The sequence below is a fragment of the Benincasa hispida genome, chromosome 3 (assembly GCF_009727055.1).
Source record: "Benincasa hispida cultivar B227 chromosome 3, ASM972705v1, whole genome shotgun sequence".
NCBI classification, from domain to species: domain Eukaryota; kingdom Viridiplantae; phylum Streptophyta; class Magnoliopsida; order Cucurbitales; family Cucurbitaceae; genus Benincasa; species Benincasa hispida.
The window spans coordinates 14,940,082-14,967,612 of record NC_052351.1 but is presented as its reverse complement, the minus strand read 5'-3'; the positions used below and the strand labels follow the sequence as shown (position 1 = coordinate 14,967,612).

Sequence of the window (27,531 nt, the reverse complement as noted above, 5' to 3'; positions counted from 1 at the left end):
GAAACCTTAAACTTTTAATTTTGTATTAGTAGACTATGAATTTTTTTTAAAAAATAGAAAATTTAAATAATAAATTTGTAATTTTGAAAGCTAAGGCTCTGTTTGATAATTATTTGATTATTTGTTTTTAGTTTTTGAAAATTAAGTCTACAAACACTCGTATCACCTATAAATTTAAATTTTTTGGTTTGTTATCTATTCTTTACCTGTGTTTTAAAAAATCAAGCTAAAATTTGAAAACTAAAAAAAATAGTTTTAAAAAACTTGTTATTGTTTTTGAAATATGGCTAAGAATTCAACTCTAATACTTATGAAAGATGCAAACAATTGTAAGATAATGTGAAAAAATAGATTTAATTTTTAAAAATAAAAAATAAAAAATAAATAATTATCAAACTAGACCTAAATAATCAAATAGATATAAATTTTAAAATCTAATGACTAAATTTTATTGATAAAATTTCAAAGTTTTGATGACTTAGAATTAAAAATGATGACATTACACTGATCTTGAGAACATTAACTCATCAAGAGTATATATTCCGTGCCAAAAAAATTATATTAAATTGGTGAAAATAATTTATTTAATACAATAAAAGATAGAAAAATTCAAACTATATAACTCCTAATCTCTGACATTTTATATGCGAATAGGCATTAAATGAAATAAGATTGAATGATTTTCTTTCTAAAATTATCTTATTTATTTTTATTAAAAAAACTACCTAAGTAATTTTGAATGCGTAGTTAAGTATTAACATTCTAGAAGTTGATTTTTTTTAAAATTATTATTATCGATTCATAGTGTCAATATAAATGTAATTCAATCGATATGAATTCCTACTATTAATTTTGTAGAACGAGATTCAATCTCTCACTTATACATAGTAAAAAAAAAAGGGTAAAAATTTTATTTTAAAACTTTATTCTTTAAGAAAAAATTATTTTGGGTTGAACCGGCTATATCTGATATTTAATTTATTTGTTAAAATATCATTTTAATCTCTACATTTTGAAGTTGATTCAATTTTAGTCTCTCTAATTTCAATAAATCTTAAATTTAATCCTTCATGCTAGTTTATTGTTGATTTCTTTACAAAAATGTTACCTTATTAACATTTTTACTATAAATTTTGAAAATATATTCACATAATGTATTTATATGAACGAAAATTATTATTATTATTATTATTAATTCAATTTTGATAAATATTAATTTTGAAATTTTTTTTTAAGATTTATTAAAAGTATTAGAATTAAAATTGGATAAAGATGAGTATAAAGATTAAAATTAAATAAACTTCAAAATATAAAATTTTAACTAATTTATTTTTAAAGGGAAAAAATTATATTTAATTTATAGAAAAATGTCATTTAATATATTTTAAAAATATGTCCAACGAATAGGAAAACCACTTTTGAAAATTATTTTATTTCATAGAAATCTTCTCAAGACCAACTGTCCCAATTCTCCATTTGATCTCACAAGAACTTCAAAAGTAGAAGCAAAATTATAATATAATGGTGATGATCAATGGCATTGTTCTATTCTATTCCTCCCGTTTGCATCCACTTTCTGTGTCTCTGGTTTATATTTGTGGAGCCCATTGAAAACCCATTTGCATTTTGGCATTTTTACTTTTCCGCCATAGCTTTTGGTTCGAGTTCTAGGTGCCACACCAGGTAGAACGAAGGTCAAAACCATTTCAATTCTTCTTTTCTTCTCAAACCCACTTCTTTGAACACACGGAATCTGGGTTTTTCTTCTTCTTCTTCTTCTTCTTCTTCAATTTCCATAGTCAGAAGGAGCAAAAGAGTTTGGAGAGATTTTTCTTTATGGTGGCCGATAAATTTGAAACCCCTTTTGCCTACAGTTTCTGTTTGATGGATCTGTGGATCTACCGCTTTTTGAACCCACATGTATTGCCCTGTCCTTTTTAGATCTCCATCGTTTTCATTTGGTATCATTCAGTAGCTGACCGAACTGATTGGATAGCCTAATTGCAGAGTGAGTTCGTTTTACTTTTTCATCGTCTCTTTTTTCTATAGTTTGTGTTTTTCATTTAGTTTTTCCGGAATTTGAGCATAAGGATGAGTTGTTTTCTGGTTCGTTTGCTGGAAGTGAAGGTGTGGTTTGCTGTAGCACTTTTTTTAATTTTGATATTTAGTCAACAGATTATGGGAGTATTTTTGTTTTCTTTTTCTGTTTAGAATCTTAGTTTGATGTAAAGAGATGATGAGTTTCTGTTGTATTGTGTTCATTGAGATTGTTGACCGAAATATGCAATCACAGGAGCCAATTGTCAGATTGAGAAGTTTTGCTGCTTCGAGTTGGGAGTGATTTCTTTTCTTCTTATTTGTTTGCTGGGATAGCCGGCTGGTGGGAGTTTTTGGTCAGAATGGTATGGTTACCCTTTTTGAATGCGGAGTTAAGATGCTGGAGCTGATGAAATGAGGGATGTTATCCAGCTTGATGAACTTTCTGAGGGCTTGCTGGGTGCCGTCCTCGGACAATATCGTACACAGCGGTTCGGATTCAGCAGGCCGTCATGAAGGCTTACTATGGTACAAGGATATTGGACACCACATGAATGGTGAATTTTCAATGGCTGTCGTCCAGGCCAATAACTTGCTTGAGGATCAGAGCCAGATCGAATCGGGTTCATTGAGCTTGCTCGACTCCGGGCCATATGGAACCTTTGTTGGTGTTTATGATGGCCATGGTGGGCCTGAAGCATCAAATTACGTATATGAGAATCTTTTCCAGCATCTAAAAAGTAAGAACTTTAATCGAGATGGATAGCTTTTTGTGATTATGATTGTTGGACTTGGGGTACAAGATTGAAATGAGTTCATGTTCTTCAGTGTAATAGAGTCTGAGCATTTCATTTGAAAGTGCAGGGTTCACCTCAGAACAACAATCAATGTCAACTGATGTAATAAAGAAAGCATTTCAAGCTACAGAGGAAGGGTTCATTTCTTTAGTGACTAAACAATGGCAAATGAAGCCCCAAATTGCAGCTGTTGGTTCATGCTGCCTGATTGGTGTGATCTGTGGTGGCACCCTTTACATAGCCAACCTTGGTGATTCCCGTGCTGTGCTCGGAAGGCTCGTGCGGTCGACTGAGGAGGTTATTGCCGTGCAGCTATCAGCAGAGCATAATGTGAGCATAGAATCTGTCAGAAGGGAGATGCATTCTCTGCATCCAGATGACTCACATATAGTAGTTTTAAAGCATAATGTATGGCGAGTAAAGGGCTTAATACAGGTAACTCATTTACATGGCTAAGAAATTTCTTACCAGCAGGGAATATAATTCTCATTCTGGTGAATGTGTTGTCAATGAAGCATGCAAATGAATGAGTTTTATGCTTTGTTAATCTCTTGTAGGTTACTGAGCTATAGATGTCAAGCCTCGAGCTCAGAAATTTCTTTTAAAGCAGACGAAAGAAAAAGAAGTTACTTTTTACTTGCTTAGTTGTAGGTCTTTTGGCAAAGAGTTCTGTTTTTCATTCATAGCAATTTCATCTTTTCTCTCTATCCCTCTCCCCCCATTAGAGGGTCCTTATTTCATTAGCAGCAATGCAGCAATACCTGGATGGCGCGATTTCCATTACCGTAATATGTTTCATTATCACAAATTTTCCTGGCATAGTGGAATGAGGTGTTTTGAGAACTTATTTATTCACATTATAGATTCTTTTCTTTCAATTGCAGGTTTCTAGATCTATCGGTGATGCGTATCTAAAGAGAGCAGAATTCAACAGGGAACCCTTGTATGCTAAGTTTAGGCTTCGTGAACCGTTCACTCGACCAATATTGAGCTGTGAACCATCAATTTCGGTGTATGAGCTTCAAGCACATGATCAATTCATCATATTTGCCTCTGATGGCCTGTGGGAGCACATTAGCAATCAGCAGGCTGTAGATATTATTCGAAATCACCCGCATAACGTAAGATATTTATCTTGTCATAAATGTATGATTGTAATTGAAGTATGTCTGTTGATGAGGGACTTGTCAACATTTGAATTTACTAGAATATCTGCTCCTTGTGGTTTCTGATTGTTCGAATTTACATTTATGGATCATACAAGGTGGTGGTGAAAAGTTAAAGATGAATTAAAAGATCAAATTTGAATTGTCTGCTTTTGTGTTCGTGCAGGGAAGTGCTAAGAGGTTGGTGAAAGCTGCTATGCTGGAAGCAGCCAAGAAACGAGAAATGCGATATTCAGATTTGAAGGATATTGATCGTGGTGTACGCCGCCATTTTCATGATGACATCACTGTCATAGTTGTATTTCTTGACTCTAATCTTGTAAGCAGAGCGAGCTCGGTCCGAGGCCCAACCACATCTTTGAGAGGGTGTGGCGTTATCTTACCTACAAAATCTCTAGCTCATTGCGCCACACCTACAGAACTTAACACAATCTGATGAATTGGTCGACTCTTGTTCTAGCTGTCATGTAAGTACCTTGTGCTGGGTCTTCAGAACTGCCACGGCCCCATCAGCAATGAATATCACGTATAAGTTACACGCAAGAAGGTTCAGTAAATTCTTTTAGTGCATAATTTAACATTTAACATGGCATGTACTCTATGTAGTTTCCAACAGTTTGAGCAGGAGTAAAAGAACTAGGAAAATAGAGCTTAATAGTTAATGGTAGCCTTCTTCTTCTTCTAGCCAAGAAGATTCTTTCTTTCATTTCATCTTTATATTTTCAAATTTTTCCCTTCTTTCTCCCCATTCTTTAGAACTCAAGGACACACAATTGTAAAACCTATAGAATAAATCCTGTTCAAGAAAGATCATTGTTTCTTCCCATTCATTTTGGATTACATTGCTTTTGGGCTCTGTAAATTATATGGAAGAAGTTAAGAGGATTATTCCAGAAAATCGAAAAACTTCCGTTCCTTAAAACTGAACTTTCTGCACTAAAACTTGCTAGTTCTGACTGAGTTCAACTATACAGAAAGGCAAAAAACTAAACCGAACCAAACTGAACCTGACTCAGTCCATTTTACACATCTTCGTCAAGAATCAGTTCTTATTTTGTTCATCATTTGCAGCCATGGACAGCTGCTGTTCGATACTCTCATCGATGTCGATGGAAACACTATCAATCTCAAGGCAATTTAAGCTTGCACTCTCGAATGCAAAAGTATCCATCCCGACGCGAAACTTCCCAAATTTGATACCTTCAATGCTCACAAGGCTTTCAGAATATTCAAACTCCATGGATTTCTGCTTAAGTTGCTTCCTCTTGCTGAAGTTGTCAGCTCCATGAAGAGCTTCCTCTAGCTCTTGCCAAACCTGAGCCATGGTTGGACGGTACTTGGGTTGTTGTGAAGTGCATTTCAGTCCAAGTTGCCCCATCTTTAGCATCACTTCCAAATTGCATGGCTCAATGAGAAGATCTGCATCCAAAATCTCTTCAACTCTCCCCTTTTCTATGCTGGGTCTTGCCTGCAATTTCACCCACCAGTTCATTCATTACTTTGCTTTTAGAAACAAGATTAAATTGTAAATTTAGTCCAAACTTGGAGTAAGGTAGAATTTAATCCCTACGGTTGGATAAAAAACCTCATAAATAGTTCATATGATTTGATAAAATCATAAGTAGTCCCTATTTATGAAAGTTTTATCAATCCACACGGACTAAATTCTAACTTTCTTCAAATTATATAAGGATTAAATTTGCAATTGAACCTCGAAACTACTTTTCAAACAAAATAGATTAAATTACTGGAAGTACTCTGAACTTTGTTCTTTTCAAAAGTTGAAATATTACCCTTTACATGTTAGAATATAGGATGAAAACCAAGACTTGAAACGAAAATTAGAACTCGAATACTGGCACTATTGTTTCTGGTTACTGCAATATCCGTTTCAAGTCTCATTTTTCATCCGAAATTCTACTCCAAGAGTAGTTTTGAGCGAAGTTCAGTGGTACTTTTTGCAATTTTAACAGAGTTGATTACCCATTGAACAATGTGAGAATTGGGGAGGGATTGATTGGAAGCAAGAACTGGACGAGCTGAAACGAGTTGAAGAAGAATAATGCCGAAGCTGTAGACATCACTAAAAGGAGTTAAATGAAAGGTAGAGCAGTAAGCAGGGTCCAAGTAGCCTGGTGTGCCTTTGATCTGGCTGCTCACATGCGACCGGTCGCCGACGGGGCCCGATCGCACCAGCCCGAAATCACAAACCTTCGGCTCCATTCCATCTCCGATCAAGATATTGCTTGGCTTTACGTCCCTGTGGATTATGCTTGCCTTCGCCCCTTTGTGTAGATGACCAATCCCTTCCCCAAAAACGAAAAAACAGTTATTTTTCTCTCTAGATTTTTGCAAACATTAATGTGAGAATGGTAGGTTGATTGTATTATACACTTGCGAGTAGTTATTTTTGTGCGGCTCACTCTAATTATAATAAAAAAGAAAATCGAGTGATTCGATATTGGATTGGCAAATCTTCGCAGGGTCGGGTCTCCGTCCCGATCGAGGTGGGAGAATTACCGGTTTGACTGACAGACTACAAGAATGGAATCCTTGACCCCGATTAAAATCGAGGATGGGTCCCCGCAAGGACTTGTTTCCCTGGTTGGGAATCCCTCCTTCGGCTCTGTTGCCAACCCTAGTTGAATATTGGATGGATTGCAGAAAGATATATATAATATATTTTTTATATCACTATATTACAGAACTGAGCAATTAAAAAAAAACCATATATCAATCAATTACAACAAATTTTCTTTCAAAAGACGGTCTATCTGCCATAATTGAGCAGATAAGATACCAATTATCATATGTATAAATAAACTTCTTTAGTTACCCTTTCCTTCTAAAAAATAATATTCTATTTTGTTAAAAGAAGATTTATGAAACTCATAAGAATGGTCAATTCAAAAGTAAGGTTAAGGTGAAGGTCAAGATAGACATTAAAAACAACTAATGATACCAGCATTTAAATATTTGGGTAATTGTGAGAAATAGCTCTCAAGCCTTTTTATCTTTCACAAACAACACCAATTTTTGACCAATTATTTTAATGACTCATCACAATGTATCTCGGCCAAGATCTATACTAAGACTAAAAGAAAATTTTAGCTTCTTTTAATGACATATTCAAACCATCATTTTTTTTACTTTCTCGATGAAATTCTGACCATGACGAAGATCAGGACAGACTATTATTGTGTACATCTTCCCCAAATCTTACATAATCTGTGAAAATTACATACGCAATCTTTTTAAATTCTCTATTTCTAATCTAAATCCTCGATTCAATCTCAAATATTATGTATGTAATCTTTTTCAAATTTATCAAAACGAGCATATCTCAACGGACTTATAGATGTACTAGAAATCAAGAGTTACATAGTTCAAATCTCCCTCAATCTATCAAGTATTATATCGGACAATTCTCCCAAGTATTTGTCTTTATAATTTGGGTAAGAAATAAGCATACCTTTGGCTGCTCCAATAGCTATATTAACTCTCTGTCTCCAAGTCAAGTTTCTTCCTCCACGACCTATTGAAAAACCACAACTCACAACACATATTTATATATATATATGTATATGAAAATGACATTAAAATGTTAATTAAAATTTACCAATCATGTAATCTAGTAGTGATCCATTTGGTACATATTCATAAACCAATATTCTCTCTTCTCCATATCCTGCCCAACACATTTTCACATTTAAAATATTGCTCTTGAAAACTTCAATTTAGATTATTATTTTGATGTACCTGTAATTTCTTCACAATATCCCACCAAAGCTACCAAGTTCTTGTGCTTTACTGATGACAACAGCTTCACTTCTGCTATGAGCAAATCAATCGTTGTGAAGTTCAATCTTACGATGTCGTTTAAGTTTGGCATTTTGTTTATCTTCGATACAATGTTAAATCACTATTTTTTTCGGTATTGTGCCTTTGCTTCTAGTTTAAGCATTTCTTTCCCTTTTCAATTCATCGTCATAACCAAAATTTTAGAACAATAGAGATTTAAACTCAAGTCTTTGACAATTATTTAAAGGGTTGGTTGTACAAATAACAAGCAAACCCAAAATAATAAAAAGTTATAGCATAAGGATAAATTAAGAATATGGTACAAAATTAGCGTCAGATATCATTGATAGCAGCTATCATTGATAGCCATATTGGTACATGACTAAAAAGCCTACATGCAACCCACCATTTCACCTTCTTCTTCTGGTTTTCTCAAATTGAAAACTATTGGTGATAGCCACTGACAGCTACTATCGATTGCTATCATTAATAGCTGCTATTAGTGAAATCTTTCAATTTGAGAAATATTAATACAACATTGAAATAGTAACACTTGAAATATTAGCTTTCAATTTGCTATCAGTTATCTGTGGCTATCATTAATACATTTTTATCAATTGGAATCAAACTTGAAATATTAACACTTAAGGCTATTAGTAGCTATCAATTATAGACTTTGGGAAACTATCAACTTTCAAAATTTAATATTTAAAGCTACAAGTGATAGAAGTCTATTAGTGAGAGGTCTATAAATGACTATCATTGATAGCTTCTATCACTAATAGAAGTCATATCACCAATATCATTAATATCATTAATTTAATTGATATATACCTAAGTCATATCTTTCTATATACATATATCACTGATAACTTCTATCAATTATACTTTTGGTAGTGACTATCACTGATAGGTGATAGCTTTTAGCAGTAGCTATCAATGATAAATTTTCATCAAATGAAATTGGCTTTTATATCATATCATTGATATATGGATATCACATAAGTTCTTTCTATCACTAATATTACTAATATCATGGTTATCGGCGATAGCTTCTATCACTAATAACATGCTATTAGAGATAACTTTCATCATTCCTTTTAACCATCAAATAACATGCAATCGTTGATAGTTTCTATAACTGATAACATGCTACTAGTGATAAATTCTAGGCATCCCAGTTACACTTTAGTTTGAGATTTAACTTTATTAATTAAATTCATTAAGTTTATTGATGTTAAATTTCATACTTTTAAAGTCCTGAAAAAGGAATGGGTATGTTTGTAACATTCTCATTTCTCATTTCGTTTCTAAAAAAGATATCAAATTTCAGAAATTGAGAAAAATAGTTGTTTCAGTTCCTTGGTTTGAACCTAGTTTTCTCAATTATTTTTTAATTATTTAATTTTTAATTGGAAAGTAAAAATAAGTAATGGAAAAAATTAACAATGAAAATAATTGAAGATAGAAAAGAAAAATTAACAATGAAAAAAAGGTAAAAAGTAAAGTTAAGTAATGAAAAAAATTGAAGCTAATTGAAAAGGAAAATGGAAAAAGGGAATAGAAAACACACAACCGGAGAGGAGAAGAAATAGGGAAAGAAAAAGAAAAAAATGGAGAACACGGGGAAGGAAGAAAAAGGGGGAAAAAAAAAAGAAAAAGAAAAAGAAAGAAAAGGAGGAATAGAGAAGGGCAAACTTGAAAAAAAAAAAAAAAAATTGAAAGGCGGTTGGTCAACATTTGTCATATATGCAATTATTTTTAAATAGTGCTATATTGATAGATATTTTTTCTTATTTTCCTACCTATTATAATTTTGCTTTTTTTCAAAATATTAGTGTGTGAACATTCATGAAAAACATTTTAACCCATAAACTTTACTACATAGAAATTTAGTTTATTCACTAAAAAATTAATACTTCATAATTTCACATGGATTAAATTATTAAAAATGTGATGGATTAAATTATTAAAAATGTGATGTGTAAGACTAACCCTTATCGACTAATTTTTAAAGACTAAATTATTGTTTTAGTTCAACAATACATGAGGGTCGGACAATTCAAAACTAGTTTAGGTAAGCTCAATTTGGATTTACATAATAGAAACTAAGGTCCCGTTTGTAACCATTTTGTTTGTTTGTTTTTTTTAATTAAGCTTATGGACACTAATTTTACCTCCAAATTTATTATTTTGTTATCTACTTTTCATCAATAATTTAAAAAACCAAACCAAATTTTGGGAACTAAAAAAAAATTTCAAAAAGTTGTTTGTGTTATTAGAATTTGACTAAGAATTTAATCATTGTACTCAAGAAAGATACAAATTATTATAAGAAATGTAGATGAAATATGCTTAATTTAAAAAAAAAAACCAAATGATTACCAAACGAGTCTAAAGAAACTAAATTGTTAGTTTCCTATAAATTTTTCTAAAAATGTTCGACAAAAAATATTTGAAAAAAAATGATTTCGAAGAACAAAGACAGGTCTGGATTAACATAAGAGAGACTTAAAGTTTAAGGGATTCATAAGAGATAAAAATCAATTATTTTAAAATTAGTTGAGCCGAACAAAGAGTGGAGTTGTAATCCTCCCGAGTCAATATAAACCTAAGGTTAGTTAAATAAGGAGAGAAATAATTTACCATTTCGAAATTCATCAAGAGAAGTATAAGAATCAGCATGTGGTCTTTTTATGGCAACAATTTCCTCATCACTCTCAAAAACGCCTTTATAAACATCAGCAAAAGAACCAGATCCCAACAAATATTCCCTACTGAAATTCTTCGTCGCCTTCTCCAATTCCTCAAATTCGAACCTTCTCAGCTTCAATTTCCCTTCCCTCAAGCTTCCCTTCGGCTCTCTCCCCCGCCGTTGCCGGAATTTCTGCACAATTTTCCTGCGAAATACGCAGAACAGCAACGCGCTCAACGACACCACCACCGCCACTCCGACGACGAATTCTACCCAGCGATTACTCCGGCTCGGCGGCGGAGAAAGCGCCGGTGAAGAAGCAGGAACGTAGCCCATTTCTTGTGAAGAGAGTTACAGAGATTGAGGTAGGGTATATGGAAAATTAGGGGAAAAGTGAGAGTGGATTTTTAAAATGGAAGAGTAAAGAAATGATTGAAGAGAAGAATTGAGACTTGTTCTTCAAAGTAGCAGGACGGCACAGAGAGCCAAAACAGAGACCTATAATAAAAAGTTTACATCAACGGTACGTACGTGTGGATTGTTTAAATATTAATTTACAAATTTAGTGCTATATCCTTAGTTTCATAAAATTCTCCAATATTTGTGAAAACTATTTATAAGGGGACCATATGAATATTTATGAAATTTTAAATTTTAAGTTAGGCTTAAATTACCATCATTAGAGACGAGATTTATAATTTAACTTTATTTCAATCAAAATTGAATCATTTGTTATTTTTTAGTTTCTTTATCGTGAAAGTAGAATTTCAATTGACATTAAACTTGGTAGTACCAATTTTTATATCAATTGAGATAGGGGTGTTCATAGGTTGGGTTAGATTAGATTTGAAGATTTTTTTAGACCTAATCCAATTGTTCATGTTGTAAATTTCTTCAACTTAAATAACTCTTATTAAAACATGAACCTAACCCAATCTAACTATAAAATATTTAGGTTTGGGTTGGTTCGGGTTACTTGGGTCATTTATTTAAAATTTTATTCTAAAAAGAAGTCAAATATAAATATGTAAAAATCTTATTTAATTATCTTCCTATATTGAATTAAGATTAACAACTCAATTTCAATTTATTTTCATTTTTAAAGTGCTAGGAAACTATTTTTAAGAGTTGTTGGAGAATAATAAAATTAAATAAAACTAAAATCAATATATATATATATATAAATAATTTTATTATAAGTAACAAAAAAAATATTTTAAAGTTAATAATAAGTTCAGGTTGGTTCATGAATTCATCTTATATACTCAAACCAACCCAACCCATATGAGGTGAATTCATGAACTAACCTAACCCATATAATTTTCATTTATTCAACTAATAACCCAACTCAAACGGCACAAATTAGATTGGGTTGATCCATTTTTTCGGGTCATCGATTTTTTAAACACCCCTAAATTGAGGTATATTTGTTTTGGCAACTATCAATTCGGTTATTTTTGTAGGTTGTTTGAGAATTTTTTGTTATTTTAATTTCATGTTTGGGTTAGTTTTCATATGATTGGTCCATTTGGAGTTTTTTAATTTATTTTTTATTATTTTTTTAATATCCGAAGTGAAAGAATCGAAACACTAACCTTGAAATTAATAATACAATGACCACGTGAGTTAAGCTATTCTCATTTTGACTCATTTGGAGTTGGACTAGTTCGAGTTGATTAGATTATTAAATTTTTTTTTTTAAAAAAAAAGTAATAAGAAAATGTTACGGTGTGTTTGGAAAAACAATTCTAAAAGAAGGGTTCTAATGAAAACAAAGATATATGATATGTTACCAGTAAATATAATCACATACAATCAAAGTAGTGTTGGTTATTTAAATATTTAGTTGAATATCAAACAAATATCATTACTTAAATTTATTAAAATATCTTACATAATTTTTATTTTACAAAATTATCTAATATTCTATCGCGATCTATCACAAATAGACAATAAAATTTTGTTATACTTATAAATAATTTAATTTATTTTTTTTATATTTGAAAATAGTCCTATTTTAAAAATACAACGTAACTATTAGAGAATAACAAAATATTTGTTGTCCTTATTATCAAGTTGGATTAGCCAAATAGAAAAAGCAGTCGTCCGACGTAGTGAACAAGTCTTGGACATTATTCAACAAGTTAAATCATCTAAAGATGACACATAGTTTATAATACATTAATATGTGCTTTAAATTTTTTTAAGAAAAATCTTAAAACAAAAACAAATTTAGTATGTTACATAAAATAATATATTTTTGGAAGTTTTTACGTTCTTGGTCTAGTAATAAATATTAAAATTTAAAATTTAAAAACATTCAATTCTCATCAAAATTTCAAAGTGTTTAAATCAAGATTCCAACATTTAACCTCTCAATTTTTTCAACAATATAATAATTTAGAAAATATTGATTGATATTTATTGTGTTATTTTTCAATTAATTAGTATGTTTGTGTTTATTCCTTATTTATTTTTTCTCAAATTATATTTTAAATTTGTTATCTATTATTTTTAATTTTCATTATCATTTTATTTTTAACTAAAGTTAATGTAGTGTTGATGCCAAACTTTGGACAGGAGAAAACTCATATAGTTTTCATGTGACAATAGCAAATTCATAATTTGGGGAATAAAGAATGGGCAAAACAAAGAAAAATGGCTTTGATGCCAAAATTAGGGATGAGAGCTCACTAATATAGAAGAAGCCATAAGTTTAAGTTATCTCATATGGAACCATAATGATGTACTTATAAATAAAGTCGACCTAGATGGTTCCCTAGGGTTTCAGAGTTGCCTCAGGATAAGTAGATGACCTACCGAGCCGAAAGGGTGTGTCATGTTTCATGTTTGCTTAGGGTCGGCCTCGGCGAAGACCAAAGTCAAACATCTTCCTTATGCCATATTATGGGCCTAATATTAGACCGGGGCATGTGTTTGGTAAGGTTCAAGATTGGCATTGGCCAAGGCCAACCATACTGGCATGGACCAACACCTAACCTAACCTCATTTCCTACGCCTATTATATTTTGATTCTAAGTTGTCATTTTCGACATGTAGTATGCTTTCTTCTTGACTTTGTCGTTCCTATTTTCCTTATATGTCAATTATACCCTTTGAATTAAAATCATCCATAACATTTTAGTCTCCACTCCCATGTTATGTCTTAAGGTTTGGCTACTTATAGATATTAGCTAAACATTATGAACCCGGCTTGGGAGTATGATTTCTTCTAACTTGTGTTGCTTCAGTGACCACATCGGTTGGTTCTCAGCAAAGTTGAGCTTCTCACCGATGTCTATTTGGCAAATGTTGTGTCCAGTATGGTTAAAAAAATTATAGCCTTATGTCGTGCCTTAATTAATGAATAATCTAAATTAGCTGCAAGTATAAGTCCAAGGTCCAAATAGAGTATAGGTGAGTCCAAGGTCAAACACAGAGATAATCGACTGAGATGTGTTTGAACTTAATATCTGATCTTAACGCAATGAGATCTTGATTATGCTGGGTTAAAATCCCAAGTGCAGCGGAAAAAATTTCAAATTTTAATAACAAATTAACAGAGGAAATAAAATCTAGAACCCTTACTCTTATTGACAACTCTTGAGGGCTTCACCAACTTTTTGGATCTACGATCTAGATCTTGATTCATCTGCTGCAGGGAATTTTCTAAAGAAAAAAATTTCAAAGATCAAAGCCAGAGAAAAAAAACTAATTCTCCCCCACTCTCATATAATTCCCCACGTTGGGAGTTTATTATAACGAATTTATTTAAATTCATTATTTATTTAATTAATAAATTAAATCAAATTTAATTTAAAAATAAATTAAATAAAAATTTAATTTATTAAAATTAATCAAATAATTATCAATTAATCAAATTAATTAATAATGATTAAATATCTCATATTTATTTAAATGTGCATTAGAGTCATATTCTAATACATTCCTCTCTCATAATCTATAGTTTTAATTCAATTAATTTAACTAAATCAAATCAAATTAAATAAAATAATTAATTAATTCTCCAATTAATTAATCATTAAATTAAATATGTGTAAATATCACATATTTAATTTAACCTTATAACTGAACCATATTCAATTATTTTTCTCTCATATTACCTATAGTTTTAATGTGCATCTAATTCACATTAATTTTAACTTATAGTTTTGATATGAATTCTATTCATATTAAATTTAATATTTGAACTCCTCCAAATACTTAATTCTCCCATTAAATTAATTTTTTAATCAAATTCAAAATCAGTTTATATCATAAAATTTAATTAAAATATAAACTTTATATTATAATGTATCACCATACATTATATTTTTCCTTTAGTAAATTTGAACATTTCAAATCACTTTAATTACCTCAATACCTTTTATGAGCTACCAGTGGAACCTAATGAACCTACATATCAGAAGCTCCAACGATATGAGATTAATTGGCTAAACTCATTCACCAAGTTAATCAATATTTGTTAACTGTGGGTACACTCCACTATAGACTCATAGATGCCTCTTCTCACTGCAGATATATTTCTGTGTCCACGGATATTGACTAATAATAGTAAGTTAGTCCTTCATGAGTGCTCGTAATACCAGTTGGGTCAAATTACCGTTTTACCCATGGGTCACCTTTACATCCTTAAGTACAGTGCTCCTCTAATGAACATCCTATTTGTGGTCCAACCATCAAACAGAAACTCCTCTCGGGCCAGTGAGATGGTAGGACCCCTTGTCAAGTCCTGGAGACACCACTTAAGGGAACACTCATCTACTTACTCTAAAGTCAGGAAAGAGCGAATTCAATCTCGTGAAATTATGTTCTCAGATCCCCACTTGGTCTTATCCCCAAAATGGTAAGCTTATTGAGTCAGCGAACTAACCACTCTCACCCATACAAATCAAAGGAAAATCCCTCATGAACAGGAGTCCATAACTTACCCAGGATTAAAACTAAGTTGCCAAGGTCATCCTAGTGAATTAGAAACTTAACTAGTCAAAGGAGTTACATCTAGTGGTTATTTTTCGTGGTCCGGTCTTATCCAAACTCATTGCATAGAATATCCCCACTTGCATGTCCCCTACAGGAATGCGTTGGATCATTGCATTTATATCAAATACAAAATGGGTCGTATCCATAGTGTCATCGTATAAGGTACCTAGCCTTATCCATATACTATAGACCTTTTAGGTTGTATCTTGAACGCTGATCCCCGTATGTCTCCACATACAGTTCAAGACTTATACAACAGTCTAGGATGTTAGTTTATTGGATTATGTTTATTTAAGCAAGATAAATATAAGATAAGTAATAACTATTTATTATAATAAACATTGATAACACTTTATTAATGATCGGTCAAATATTACATTTACTATCTATGAGTTTTAGGGCATAAAACCCAAAAAATTATGCGTTGAGAACATTTTATACAACTAATCTAATTTTAGTAAGTATAAATGTGGTGTAAGTGTATGCTAATGGATGATGTAAGTGGTAATGACTGATGATGCGTTGAATGGTTGTAGAAGTGAAGGTAGTAATTACAATTGCAAATACAATGAAACGGTGTGTGTGAAATATGAAAGAATTATCAATGAATAAAACAGGGTTGAGAAAGATTTAATAACATTTTTTTAAGTTATGCATAAGTCAAGTGTTCATGTCATTAACTCATGGAGCACTCACCTTCCAATGCTTTTAAGTGGCAATACCCTATTTATAGGACACATGCTTGGGTTAATTTCAAATAAAAAGGTTAACTCATCTTTATAGTCATTTCTTTCCTTGTTTCACGAGTTCCACAATCATTTACTCTCTCGAGTAGTTGATTATTTTTACTTAAACCAACCTGTCAATTAAATTTAAGCAATATTAATATGTATACATTAAAGAAGATGAGCTTTGACTTATTGATACGCACTTAAAATGTGCGTATTTTACCTTTTATTTAGAGTTATATTTATTAGATTTAGTGTGTTTACTAATGATTTTTAAGGTATCATAAAAATGAGTGTTAAAAGTCAAAAGAATCAAATCAAGCCAAAATCGGGTCAAAACCATCCAGAAAAGTAAGAAAAGTGGAAGAATCCCTAAACTAAGGTCGCGCTAGGCCGATGTTGCCCTCGGTGGCTTAGACCCAAAAGGCCCCAAATTTTGCATCTTTTTTAGCACAGATCCACTACCTTTAGTGCAGCTTTGCGTTACGATTCCATGCTTAGGGCGCAACCCTGCACTCGCTTTCTTAATTTGAAAATTGGGTAATTTTGGTAAGTTCTTGGTGGCCAAGTGTTGATCCTCTATATATTTGGAAGTTCTTCAACACTCAAGGTACGAAATTTAGGAAAAAAAATTACCATGAAATTTTAGACCTAAAGAGAGAGTTTATACTACAAAATTAGAGAATTTTAGGAATATTTTGGAGACTATTAAAGTTCCCAAAGTGACGATCGAGGTGAACTTGGAGGATTTAAGAGATCAAGGAATTCTTCGAGAGAATTCTTCTTCGGTTCCTTTTCTTTTTCTAAATCTTATGCTTAAAATCATGTATGAAAGTATGTGCAAGCTACGAATGGCTAAACTTGCTTGTTTTAGGGTTTGATGAAGTTGTTATGAATTTAGGTTAAAATTTATTCTTTTCATGAATGTTTGTTGAACTATTTTCTTTTTAACGATATTGTACTTCATTCTTATTGATTGACCATCGATGATTATTAGGTTGAATGTTTAATTGAGAGATTGAATGTTTAACTGGATCTATATCATTAAATCATAATTTATCTTTCATGCAAATAGTTAGATTAATAGTGAAAGTTATTGATGAAAAATATTAATGCCTTGTTTCTTAGTTTGATTTCGAAGAATTAGTTATCATTTAAGTTTCATGAGAATAGGTTATTGTTTAGAGAAAATAATCTTGAATTAAGTTTCTAGACTTATACTTAAAGTTTATACCTGATTCTATGAACTTACTAGAGTAGACCTAATAAAGTAATAATAGATTCATATCCTAGAACACTTTTGATCTTAGATTTCAATACACTTTTATTTCTTCTTTTATCGCTTCATAACATTACAATCAACTCGATCTCAATTTCTTAACTAAAATTAACACATTTGAGATAGCTAAACAGTAATTGTTAATTTGATCCCAGAGGACGATACTCGTTCTTACAAGCCGTTTTAATATTATAACTTGACCATGTACACTTACGTGCACATGAATAACCATCATTTATGCAAGACTTAGTAAAAATGTTAGTTTAACTTACTCAACCCATTGAAGAATTAGTTGCTCATGATAAAGGTAATAAATGATATGGATGAAATGAATATGGAAGAAATCATATCTATATTCAGGCACACAAATTTTTCAATTTCGAATAACTTAATATAAATAAGATGACAAGAAAAATGTAATAATGAGCAGAGAATGAAAGTGTCAAGCCGCAAGTTACAATCTCTTGCTTCCTTTGACTTGTATGGTGGTTGCTTCAATAGAGGTTACAATGGAGGTGGTGGAGTTTTCTCTTGTTTTAGAGAGGAAGATTCAATCCCCACTTAGAATTCTTCAAACAAAAGCTTGAAAGGTGGAAAAATGGTAGAATTATCGAAGAGTTTGAGCAGAGTTTCAGCCAACCTCTCCATGGAAAGTCTCATTTTTAGATAATTTTTGGATGTGCTATTTATAAGCATCAAATGGAAGCTGCTTTGCCTCTTTCTAATGATGTTCTGACACCTTTGCACTTAATTCCATGCCCTGTTGCACCGACTACTCGCGTCACAGGTTCATTGGTTTTTCCATGACTGTCTCAAATCAACTACTAACTTGCATTTTGATTTAACATCCACGGCCCATGCATTTGTCTTTTTCTCTCTTCATGTTTTCTGCTCAACGCATGATTCTCTACGTGCAAAATTGGGTGTCGATCTGATCTCTTTTAATACTTCCACAACTGCAACTTTTGTTTCCTTGGTCAATTTTTGCTTCTTTTCATTATATTCCCGCTTTTAATGACGTTAGATTTTATAATTTTTAGGATAATATGTTTTGTAAACACATGGATGCAAAGTTGATTATCTACATGAATTTCATACCAAGTTAATATATTTTCTCCCAGATTTTCTTAATTATTCTAAATAAAAAGGTACAATAACTTGTATTTCTACAAGTTATCAGCAAACAATAATATTTTGTACCTCATTGTTGAGTTTGACTGCTTTGAGGTTGCAGAGCTACCAAATGCCGTTGATGTTGATATCTCTCTAAAGTCTCTTTTTTATTGACGAGGCCCAAAATAAAGAGCGATAAGGTAGGGTCGCGTCTTTCTCCCATATTTGTTGTAGTCAAAATGGGTTAGCACATTGTCTGGTGAGGAAAGCATGGAAGGAACTATTGTCTCCTTGTCCTATGTAGTTTAATTTAGTTGTGTCTCGTGATGTAACTCTATAAGGTGTTTTTAATGTTGCTTCCTCAAAAATAAATGTTACATGATTTTTTATTATTATTTATTTTTGTCAAAATTACAGTGTAATAGTAATTTTAGCAAGGTTACTTTTAAACTAAAAGATATATATAATATGCTGGGTAAATCGTTAAATCTTAAAATCGAAGGCGTAAATACATTAACTTTTCTTCCATATTGAATATAGCTGAGTGAAAATTGGCATGATCGGGGTTAAATGTTCAAATCCTCTTCATACTTGACTCGTACTAAAAAAAATACATGGAATTTACTGTGTTAAACTTAAAAAATGTAACACAAAGAGCAAATTGTCAAACCTTAAACTTAAGAAAGCAAATGCATAAATTTATGTCATAGTGAATATAACTCCACAAAAATAGACATATACTCCATTCTTTGTAGCGAGATGTTCAAATATCCACACTCCACTTGCATGTACTAAAACAAATACATAAATTTTTTAGCTCAAACCTTATAGTAAAAAATGTAATTTTCTCAAAAATTGTTATTACCATATTAACACAGATTTTAATGGAAAAATATCAAAGCAAAATCATTATCAAACAACACTTAAATTTTAGGTTAAAATATCATTTTGGTTCATATACTCTGAGATCTGTTTAATTTTAGTTTATATATTTTTAAAGGTTCGATTTTACCCTCTATACTTTTAATAAATCTAAAATTTAGTGTTTAAAGTTATTTTTTTTATCATTATTCGCTAAATAAAAATAATGACATTCAAAGAAACGTAATATGTGAATCTATATGTTTTCAAATTTTATAGTGAAAATACTAATAAATAACAAAAAAAAAATGGAAAAAAAAACTAACAATAAACAAACATTAGAAATAAAATTTAATATTTTTTTAAAGTACTAGAACTAAAATTGGATTTAATTTAAGATTTTTTTTTAAAAGTATTGAAAGTGAAATTAGACTTTTGAAAGTATATAGACTAAATTGAATAAACTTCATAGTATAGAACTCAAAATGATTTTTTCACCTAAATTTTATGTATATATTAAACAAATTTAAATTGGTATTTTTTTAAATATAATATTGTAGGGTGGAAGATTGAACCTCCGACTTCTTAGATCAGAGTGCATGCAAATCCTACTGAACTAAATTCACTTTGATACCTAAATCGGTAATTGAACAATCAAAGAAGGTGAAGAAAAATAAAACATTTTTTTTTTTTTTTTGAAAAACAAAGTTGTTTGGTAACTCACATGGCTCCCATTGTAAATAATAATTTTATTTCTGATTAACAATTAATTTAAAATTAAAACCAACATGGTTCTGATTTACGATTAAATTATATCCTATACGAATATTTTTTCTTGTCTGTTTCTTTTTGCAATTGAAAGATATAACTAATTTTTATAATTTATAAATTAAAAAAAAAAATCCCACCCAACAAAAAACGACAAAGCACAACAATACAAGCCTTCTGAAATTTGAATCAGTTCAACTGAACTAATAGCTGTTTGAGTTTAATTTTTTAAATTAAAAATTAGGTTTAATTGTTTGATTACACTAACGTTGTATTGGATCATTTAATTAATTTTAGATCCGAGGTTTGGTAGAGTTATATTTTTATGGTCCATATTTATTTTTTAAAAAATACTATATTAAAATCATAGGTTTGAATCTCTGTCTATCTTACTATTTATTTTTTAAAAAAAATTAAAATGTTTACTTTTCTTATTTCTATTGACGTAATAATATTGTTTAACGAATCTTCAGATTTTATTAATGAGTTAAATTTAACTTAAATTTTTTGTCCAATTAACTAAACCATTAATAAATCACATATATGTCAGAGTATTAGCAACATTTCTTTAGTTTGAATAACATTTGAATATTCATATTTATCATTTGTTTAATGATACGTGTCTTAATTAGTTAAGCTATACTCAAGTTGGAATAAAAATTCAAAATTTAATTGATTGATGATTTGTTTATTTTAATACAAATGTAAAAATTGTTTATTTTTCTTAGATGCAAATTCAAATCCAATTGAGTTAATAATAGTAAAAAAAAATGCCCAAATGAAAATTTGGAGGAAGAGGACGGACAAGATGAGAGAGAAAGAGATTTTTGTTTTTATTATTACTTTTATTATTTATTACCTTTTAAACTTTCCATGTCAACGTTAAAAAATAAAGTGTCATTGAAGATTATTAAACTTATTTTTCAAAATTTAGGGACTAAAAAATATATTTAAACCATTGCGAGACCAAATGAACCTATAGTTAAAAATTTAGGAACTAAAAAGATAACTTTTTTTTTTTTTTATAAATTATTAGTCAACATTAACTCAACGATAACTACCTTATACTTCTCTTAAAGTCAAATATTCAAATCACTGTATTCCAACTATGTTTTATTAAAAAAATATATGAAATCTTTTTAGCAAACAAACAAATTCAATTTTAAATTGGTCGAAGAACTAAGAATGTGAAGCAATAAAGGATTAAAAGACCAAAGAATTTGATCACTACAAGAAATTTGGATTTTGATATCGGTTTCTTTAAAAAAAAAGAAAGGATCTTTAATGTCAGTTTTAAACTGACATTGTAGGCATATCTATAATGTCGTTCGAAATTGACATTAAAGATCCATTTTTTTAAGTAAATACATATTCTCTCTTCCGCGTGCGCCAGAACACCCCCCCCCCCCAACCCACCTTTTTTTCTTTGTTTCAGCATTCCTTCCCATCGAGGTCTGGAGCAAAACCCAGCTGTTCGCGACCACCGCTCATTTGCTGACCTCTACCCAGCCGCCGTCGGTTGTGCTCATCCATCACCGGCGAGGCTTCTCTTTTTCGGTCTCTCTCTCAATCTCTCTCTAACATCTTTTCCTGTCTCACAAATCTTATATTTTCCCAGATCTAGTCGTCGGTTATGACAACACCCTTTAGGCCATCGTCAATTCATAAATGTTGGAAATGTCCTAAAACTCGCAATTCGTAAATTTTAACATATTCTATTTATCAATAAAAGTATTATTGAGTATTTTATTCAATAAATTGTTATTGATATTGTATTCCGTTATAAAAATCCAATAAACGAATCCATGTCTATAATATGAATACTTTAACTTTATGCGGAGACATAAAAGTGGATCAAATTTTAGTATATAGCCAAAATGGTCTACAAGTATTGGGTGAGATTGGGTACCTCATCCTAGTGACACTATTGAATGCGACCCACTTTGTATACTGATACAAACGATGTGATCCCAAAATCATTCATGTGGAGACATTCGAGTGGAGACATTCTATGCAATGAGTTTGCATAAGACTGGACCTCGAAATAGTCACCTTTCTTTATAACGATCGTTTACTGTTAAAACTGACTATTTCAAATTCAATGATCTAGGATAACTCGATCTTAATCATGAGCTAACTATGAACTCCTGTTTATTTGGGATCATCTTTTGATCTGCATAGGTGAGAGTAGTTCAACAACACTACTAAATAAGCCTCATATTTGAGGATAAGAACGGATAGATAGTTGGGGACATAGTTCAACAAGATGGAATTCACTCCTACGCGACATAGGGTTAGCAGATAGGTTGTTCTCTTAAGTACTGATTTCTGGTCATGAACAACGGGGCCCTGCCCTCTCATGATCGAGAGGGTCTTAGTTTATTAGTTGGACTATAAACCAAATTGTTCTATACAGGATCAGTGAAAGCTTAATGAGCAAGATGTATTTACAGGGGTAAAATGATAATTTTGACATAGCTGTAAATACGAACAACTTGTGAATGATCGATTTACTAATTATGGTTAAAATTGACTGAAAAATATCTTTAGTGAGGAGAGTGCAACTATCAAGCTATAGTGGTGTGTCTTGGTAGTTAATGAATATTGATTAATTCGGTCTAAAGAGTTTAGCCAATTAATCTCAAATCGTTGAAGCTCATGATTTGTAGGTTCATAAGGTCTCTCTATTAGCTCGTAAAATTATATATTGGATTAGTGAACTGAGCGAATATGAAATATTCAAATTCAATTTAGGGTTTGTTTAATTAAATTCGATATAATTAAACTTTTGATTTATCGAAATTAAACGTAATTGGAGAGTTTAAAATATTTTAAATATTCAATTACGTGAATATGATTCATGTTTAAAATTAGGTGTTTGATTAATTTAATACTTGATATTAAATTATTTAATTAATTAAAAATTGTTTAATTAATTATTTAAATCATTTTTCAATTTTAAAAAATGAAATTCAGATTGGATTTGACCTACTAGTTTCTTTGGAAAATTCATTCAACACGATTTTACTTTTAGGTCTGTGCTCCCTTATATGATCCTCCTCAAGAAAAGTAGCATTTGTCGATACGAATACTTTGTTTTCATTAGGATCATAGAAATAACCACCTCTTGTTCCCTTGGGGTAGCCTACAAATAGGCACAACCTTGAACATGGTTCCAGTTTCTTAGGATTAACCTCAAGCATGTATGTTGGGCAACCTTAGATTCTGAAATGACATAAACTAACTTTACGACCATTCCATAACTCCAAAAGTGTTCTGATAACACTCTTAGAAGGAACACAGTTAAGGATATAAGCTGCAGTCTCCACTGCATAACCCCAAAACGAGTCAGGTAAGGAAACATAACTCATCATAGACCGAACCATGTCCAACAGGGTTCGATTTCTCTTCTCTGATACACTATTCTACTAAGGTGTACCAGGTGCTGAGAGTTGGGAAACTATTCCATATTCTATCAAATCGTTCTGGAAAGATGAATCTAAAAACTCTCCACATCGATCAGATCGAAGTGTTTTAATTGTTCTATTTAATGCGTTTTCAACGTCAGCTTTGAATTTTTTGAACTTTTCAAAAGACTCAGACTTCTTTTTCATTAAATAAACGTATCCATATCTAGAATAATCATCAGTGAAAGTGATGAAATATTCATAACTTCCCCTGGCTCTTACATTCATCGGACCACAAAGATTTGAATACACTAGCTCTAGAGATTCTTTAGCCCTATGACCTTTTCCAGTAAAAGGCCTTTTGGTCATTTTGCCTTCAAGGCATGACTCACACACAGATAGAGAATTTTCTTCTAACTCGCTTAGAAGTCCATTCTTTATCAACCTTTCAATCCTATTGAGATTAATGTGTCCTAATCTTAGGTGCCAATGTTGGACATTTCCTTAGGAGAAATTCTAAGTTGTTTATTTTGAGTTACGACAGTTTTAAATATCTCTATATTATGGAGGGCATTTGTTGCTAACGGTCTTAGCACATACAAACTATTTTCCAGTTTTGTAGAACAAATATCAACTCCATTCTTAGTAATAAACACTTTATTATAAGAGAAAAATAGTTGATATTTACATTCCAACAAATACTTTATAGACACTAAATTCCTTTTTAAATCAGGAACAACAAATACATCATTCAAAATGAGAAATTTGTTTTGTAAAGTTAACCAGAGACCTCCCACTGCCACAGCTGAGACGACGTGTCCGGTTCCAATTCGCATCGTCATCTCACCAGCACTAAGCTACCGTCAAGAACTAATTCCCTGAAATGAAGAACAAACATGGTTAGTGGCCCAGAGTCAATAATCCAGGAAAAATAATCATTCTCCATTAAACAAGTTTCCAAAATAAGTAAATCACATTTACCTTGTTTAGTCTTCTTATTCTCTGCCAAATATTTGGGGCAGTTCCTCTTCCAATACCCCTCCTAGTTGTAATGGAAACATTATCCCTTATCAACCCTCACTAATTGTCTACTCATTGGAGCAACAAATTGTGGGTTAGTAGGTGCCTTCCCCTTACCACCCTTTTTTTTCTTCCACTTTCTGGTACCGAAGGAAGAAGGTGCAGACTTAGTTCCAGAGGTCGAACCTTTGTGGAACTTTTTAGATGATGAAGCAACATTTGCTTTACTCTTCTTCTCCTTGATTTTCAACAAGAATTGGAAAGTCTGCAACTCGTTGAGTAGAGTTGTAAGGTTGTAGTCAATTATGTTCAAAGCAACATTGCTAAGAAAGTGAAGGAAGCTATCAGGCAAGGATTCCAGAATTATGCTAACCTGGTTGGCCTCATCGATGCCTAACCTGTTCATCTCAGCCACGTTGAAGTGGATCATCATATTGAGAGCGTGTTCCTGAATAGATGAACCCTTTTGCATCCATGAGTTGAATATGTACTTTAGAGCGTTATGCTTGAGATGTGTGAACGGGTGTCCGAACATTCCTCTCAGGGACTCCATGATCCACGGCAGTGACATGGGCTCATGCTTCTTGCCCAAAACTTCATTAAGGCTCCCCAAGATGTACGCTCAGGCCTTCTCGTTCGTCTGTGTCCATCGCTCATATGCTTCCTGAACATTTCGATGAGTAGTAGGAGCCGGAATGGGAGGACACTCTTCCGTAAGGATGAATCTGAGATCATCGATGATTAATATCGTGTTTATTGTATTTTTCCAACTAGCATAATTTTTGCCAGTTAGTTATCGACGACAAATAAACTTAAGGTCGCGGTAGCCATAATTAAATTGTTGAAAACAGAACAAACTTGATTAAGTCTACTTGCATTAAACCACTTTTAGAAAATCAATCAAGTTTTAGCAAAATAGTCTAGTGTACCCTAAGTGACATCTATTTTGCAACGATGCTTCAGTGAGGTAGGAAAAAAATCACCGTAGGATGATCAAGTGCCCCTTCATTGAAATGAGACAATCTCAACCATTAGACAGAAACAACTTCTTGTAATTGAATCTAATAGTCACCATTTTTTGGTCCAGAATTTATTAACATCCTTAACAATTTTGTGTAAGTGTAACCCCTCATTTTAGGTCATAGAGTCCCGCCCTAATGAGCCAACCTTAGGGAAAAGCCGATTAGAACAAGAGACTAAAGCAACCCTATCCATTTTTGGAGATCAAATAAAGAGTTATACAAATCTGCCATCATTTAAGGGGACACCCACAATGTCGCGAGGCAATACATAAAACTTTATCCAACCTAATGAGAGAGACCGAAGGATATGTTGTCACACATCTCATTCCCACATACTATGAACATTCTCTCCATTCACCTTGGTATTGACCTACCCAAATGCCACCCGTAGAGGGACACCCATGGTGCCTTGAGGCTGTGGATAGATATCACGGTGTGAACTTTTAGGGAGAAACGTGTAGAGGTTAAAGTGAAGTATCATATACTTCATTTCCTCCCACTGAATGTTCTACCTAAGGTTCATTAGCTTAGAAAATCCGACTACTTCTTTTATCTAAGTGATTTGTTTAACTTTCTTAAAAACAACACTTGCTTTTGATGATCAAACAACTTTGATTTAAGTCTTATTAAACTCTTTAACAGGCTTTCATCAAATTTGCATATATGTAACATATCTATCTAATTCACCTTTCCTGGTAGGTTCCCAAGTAAGGATGCAGCGTTTCCATCGACTTGAGTACCCCAGCCTAGCCAGAACCAACCTTTGACAAAAGGTCCCTTATAAATACATTTGTTACCTATTTAATCTTTTATTAGGAATAAATTTAATCCTATTAAACCGATTTAAAAGATTAAACTTAGATTTCTAATCTTATTAGAAACGTGATCTTAGGTCTATCTCAATCAAATTTTAAAATATTTTTAAAAAATGATTAAAGCCTAAGGTTTGCATGTGATGAGCATAATAGTTTACACGATCGTTTTGTACGCATGCCTTGCGTCCAGTATCATATACCGCACGATTTTCTGCTCCTCGAACGCCTACACGATCATGCAACCAACGCAACACGATCGTGTAGACAACTCTACACAATCGCGTAGCATTAGCAATACGATCATTTAGCATATGCTACACGATCCTGTAGAAAAGTCTACACGAACGCATAGCAAAATCTAAATGATCCTTTAGCTCTAGCTACACGATGCGACCACCAGTTCGCCATTGAAACGCACTGCAACCATCACTTCTGAAGCTTCACGAATGACTCAAAACTAAAACAAATACAGACTCAATTGCAAGATTAATGCCCAAAAGCGCAGGGGCTTTTACAAATTAACTTTTGTAACTTAAATAGAAAACCAAAAACAGAGATTACTACCCCGAAACATCCATCAACATCAATCCACATAGATGTAACAGTTAAATGCAATGAAAAACTTAAAACCCACCAAAACTGTAAACTATTTCAATGCAGAAAATGGAATTTGGAATAAGAACTACAACCTGGCTCTGATACCAATTGAAGGAACTCATTTACAAGGAGATCCATGAGCGGAAGCAGATCATCCAAATTCCATTTTGATTGAAAACATAAATTTACAGTAAATACCAACAAATTATACATTTTAGCCAAAAATTACAGCATGCTTTTAAACTAGAAATAGAGATCAAATGATTATACCTTTGAAGAACACTTCTTCGCGTAAATCCCTCGAACTATCACGAATTCTTCAAACAGTCACGAACTTCTTGAACAACAATAAAACTCGAACCAAAAAGGAAGACACCACCATTTGGATTCCTCGGTATTCTCTGGGTGAGAACACAGAAGT

At 31.9% G+C, this 27,531-nt stretch overlaps 2 protein-coding genes across 5 annotated transcripts; one reads left to right on the top strand and one right to left on the bottom strand.

Moving 5' to 3' along the window:
- The first annotated feature begins 1,451 nt into the window (after nt 1-1,451).
- Nucleotides 1,452-5,991, top strand: LOC120073238 (probable protein phosphatase 2C 60). Of its 4 annotated transcripts, none has more exons than XR_005480705.1 (6): nt 1,452-2,008; nt 2,294-2,777; nt 2,902-3,269; nt 3,719-3,955; nt 4,167-4,547; nt 5,974-5,991. XR_005480705.1 is itself a non-coding variant. In XM_039025962.1 (5 exons), exons 2-5 carry the CDS (start codon nt 2,459-2,461, stop codon nt 4,434-4,436), a joined length of 1,194 nt encoding a protein of 397 aa, XP_038881890.1. In that variant the 5' UTR covers nt 1,452-2,008; nt 2,294-2,458; the 3' UTR covers nt 4,437-4,898. The 4 variants fall into 4 exon arrangements, 2 of the variants coding, with proteins under 2 accessions (XP_038881890.1, XP_038881891.1); XR_005480704.1 differs by lacking the exon at nt 5,974-5,991 and adding an exon at nt 5,072-5,207; XM_039025962.1 differs by lacking the exon at nt 5,974-5,991 and having other exon boundaries at nt 4,167-4,898.
- LOC120073461 (probable serine/threonine-protein kinase PBL7) lies at nt 5,043-11,495 on the bottom strand. The gene is made up of 6 exons (XM_039026310.1): nt 10,448-11,495; nt 7,760-7,831; nt 7,620-7,688; nt 7,473-7,535; nt 5,984-6,306; nt 5,043-5,468 (listed from the first exon to the last, which is right to left on the bottom strand). The coding sequence occupies exons 1-6, from the start codon at nt 10,830-10,832 to the stop codon at nt 5,043-5,045; spliced, it is 1,338 nt and encodes a 445-aa protein (XP_038882238.1). The 5' UTR covers nt 10,833-11,495.
- Between the last annotated feature and the right edge of the window lie 16,036 nt (nt 11,496-27,531).

Coding starts and splice junctions, on each gene's coding strand:
- LOC120073238 (XM_039025962.1), top strand. CDS start 2,459: ATGTTATCCAGCTTGATGAACTTTCTGAGGGCTTGCTGGGTGCCGTCC. Junction 3,270..3,718: donor GAGTAAAGGGCTTAATACAG/GTAACTCATTTA, acceptor TTTCAATTGCAG/GTTTCTAGATCTATCGGTGA. Junction 3,956..4,166: donor TTCGAAATCACCCGCATAAC/GTAAGATATTTA, acceptor GTGTTCGTGCAG/GGAAGTGCTAAGAGGTTGGT.
- LOC120073461 (XM_039026310.1), bottom strand. CDS start 10,832: ATGGGCTACGTTCCTGCTTCTTCACCGGCGCTTTCTCCGCCGCCGAGC. Junction 7,832..10,447: donor TCTTGATGAATTTCGAAATG/GTAAATTATTTC, acceptor TGCTCATAGCAG/AAGTGAAGCTGTTGTCATCA. Junction 6,307..7,472: donor AGCTATTGGAGCAGCCAAAG/GTATGCTTATTT, acceptor TTTTTGGGGAAG/GGATTGGTCATCTACACAAA.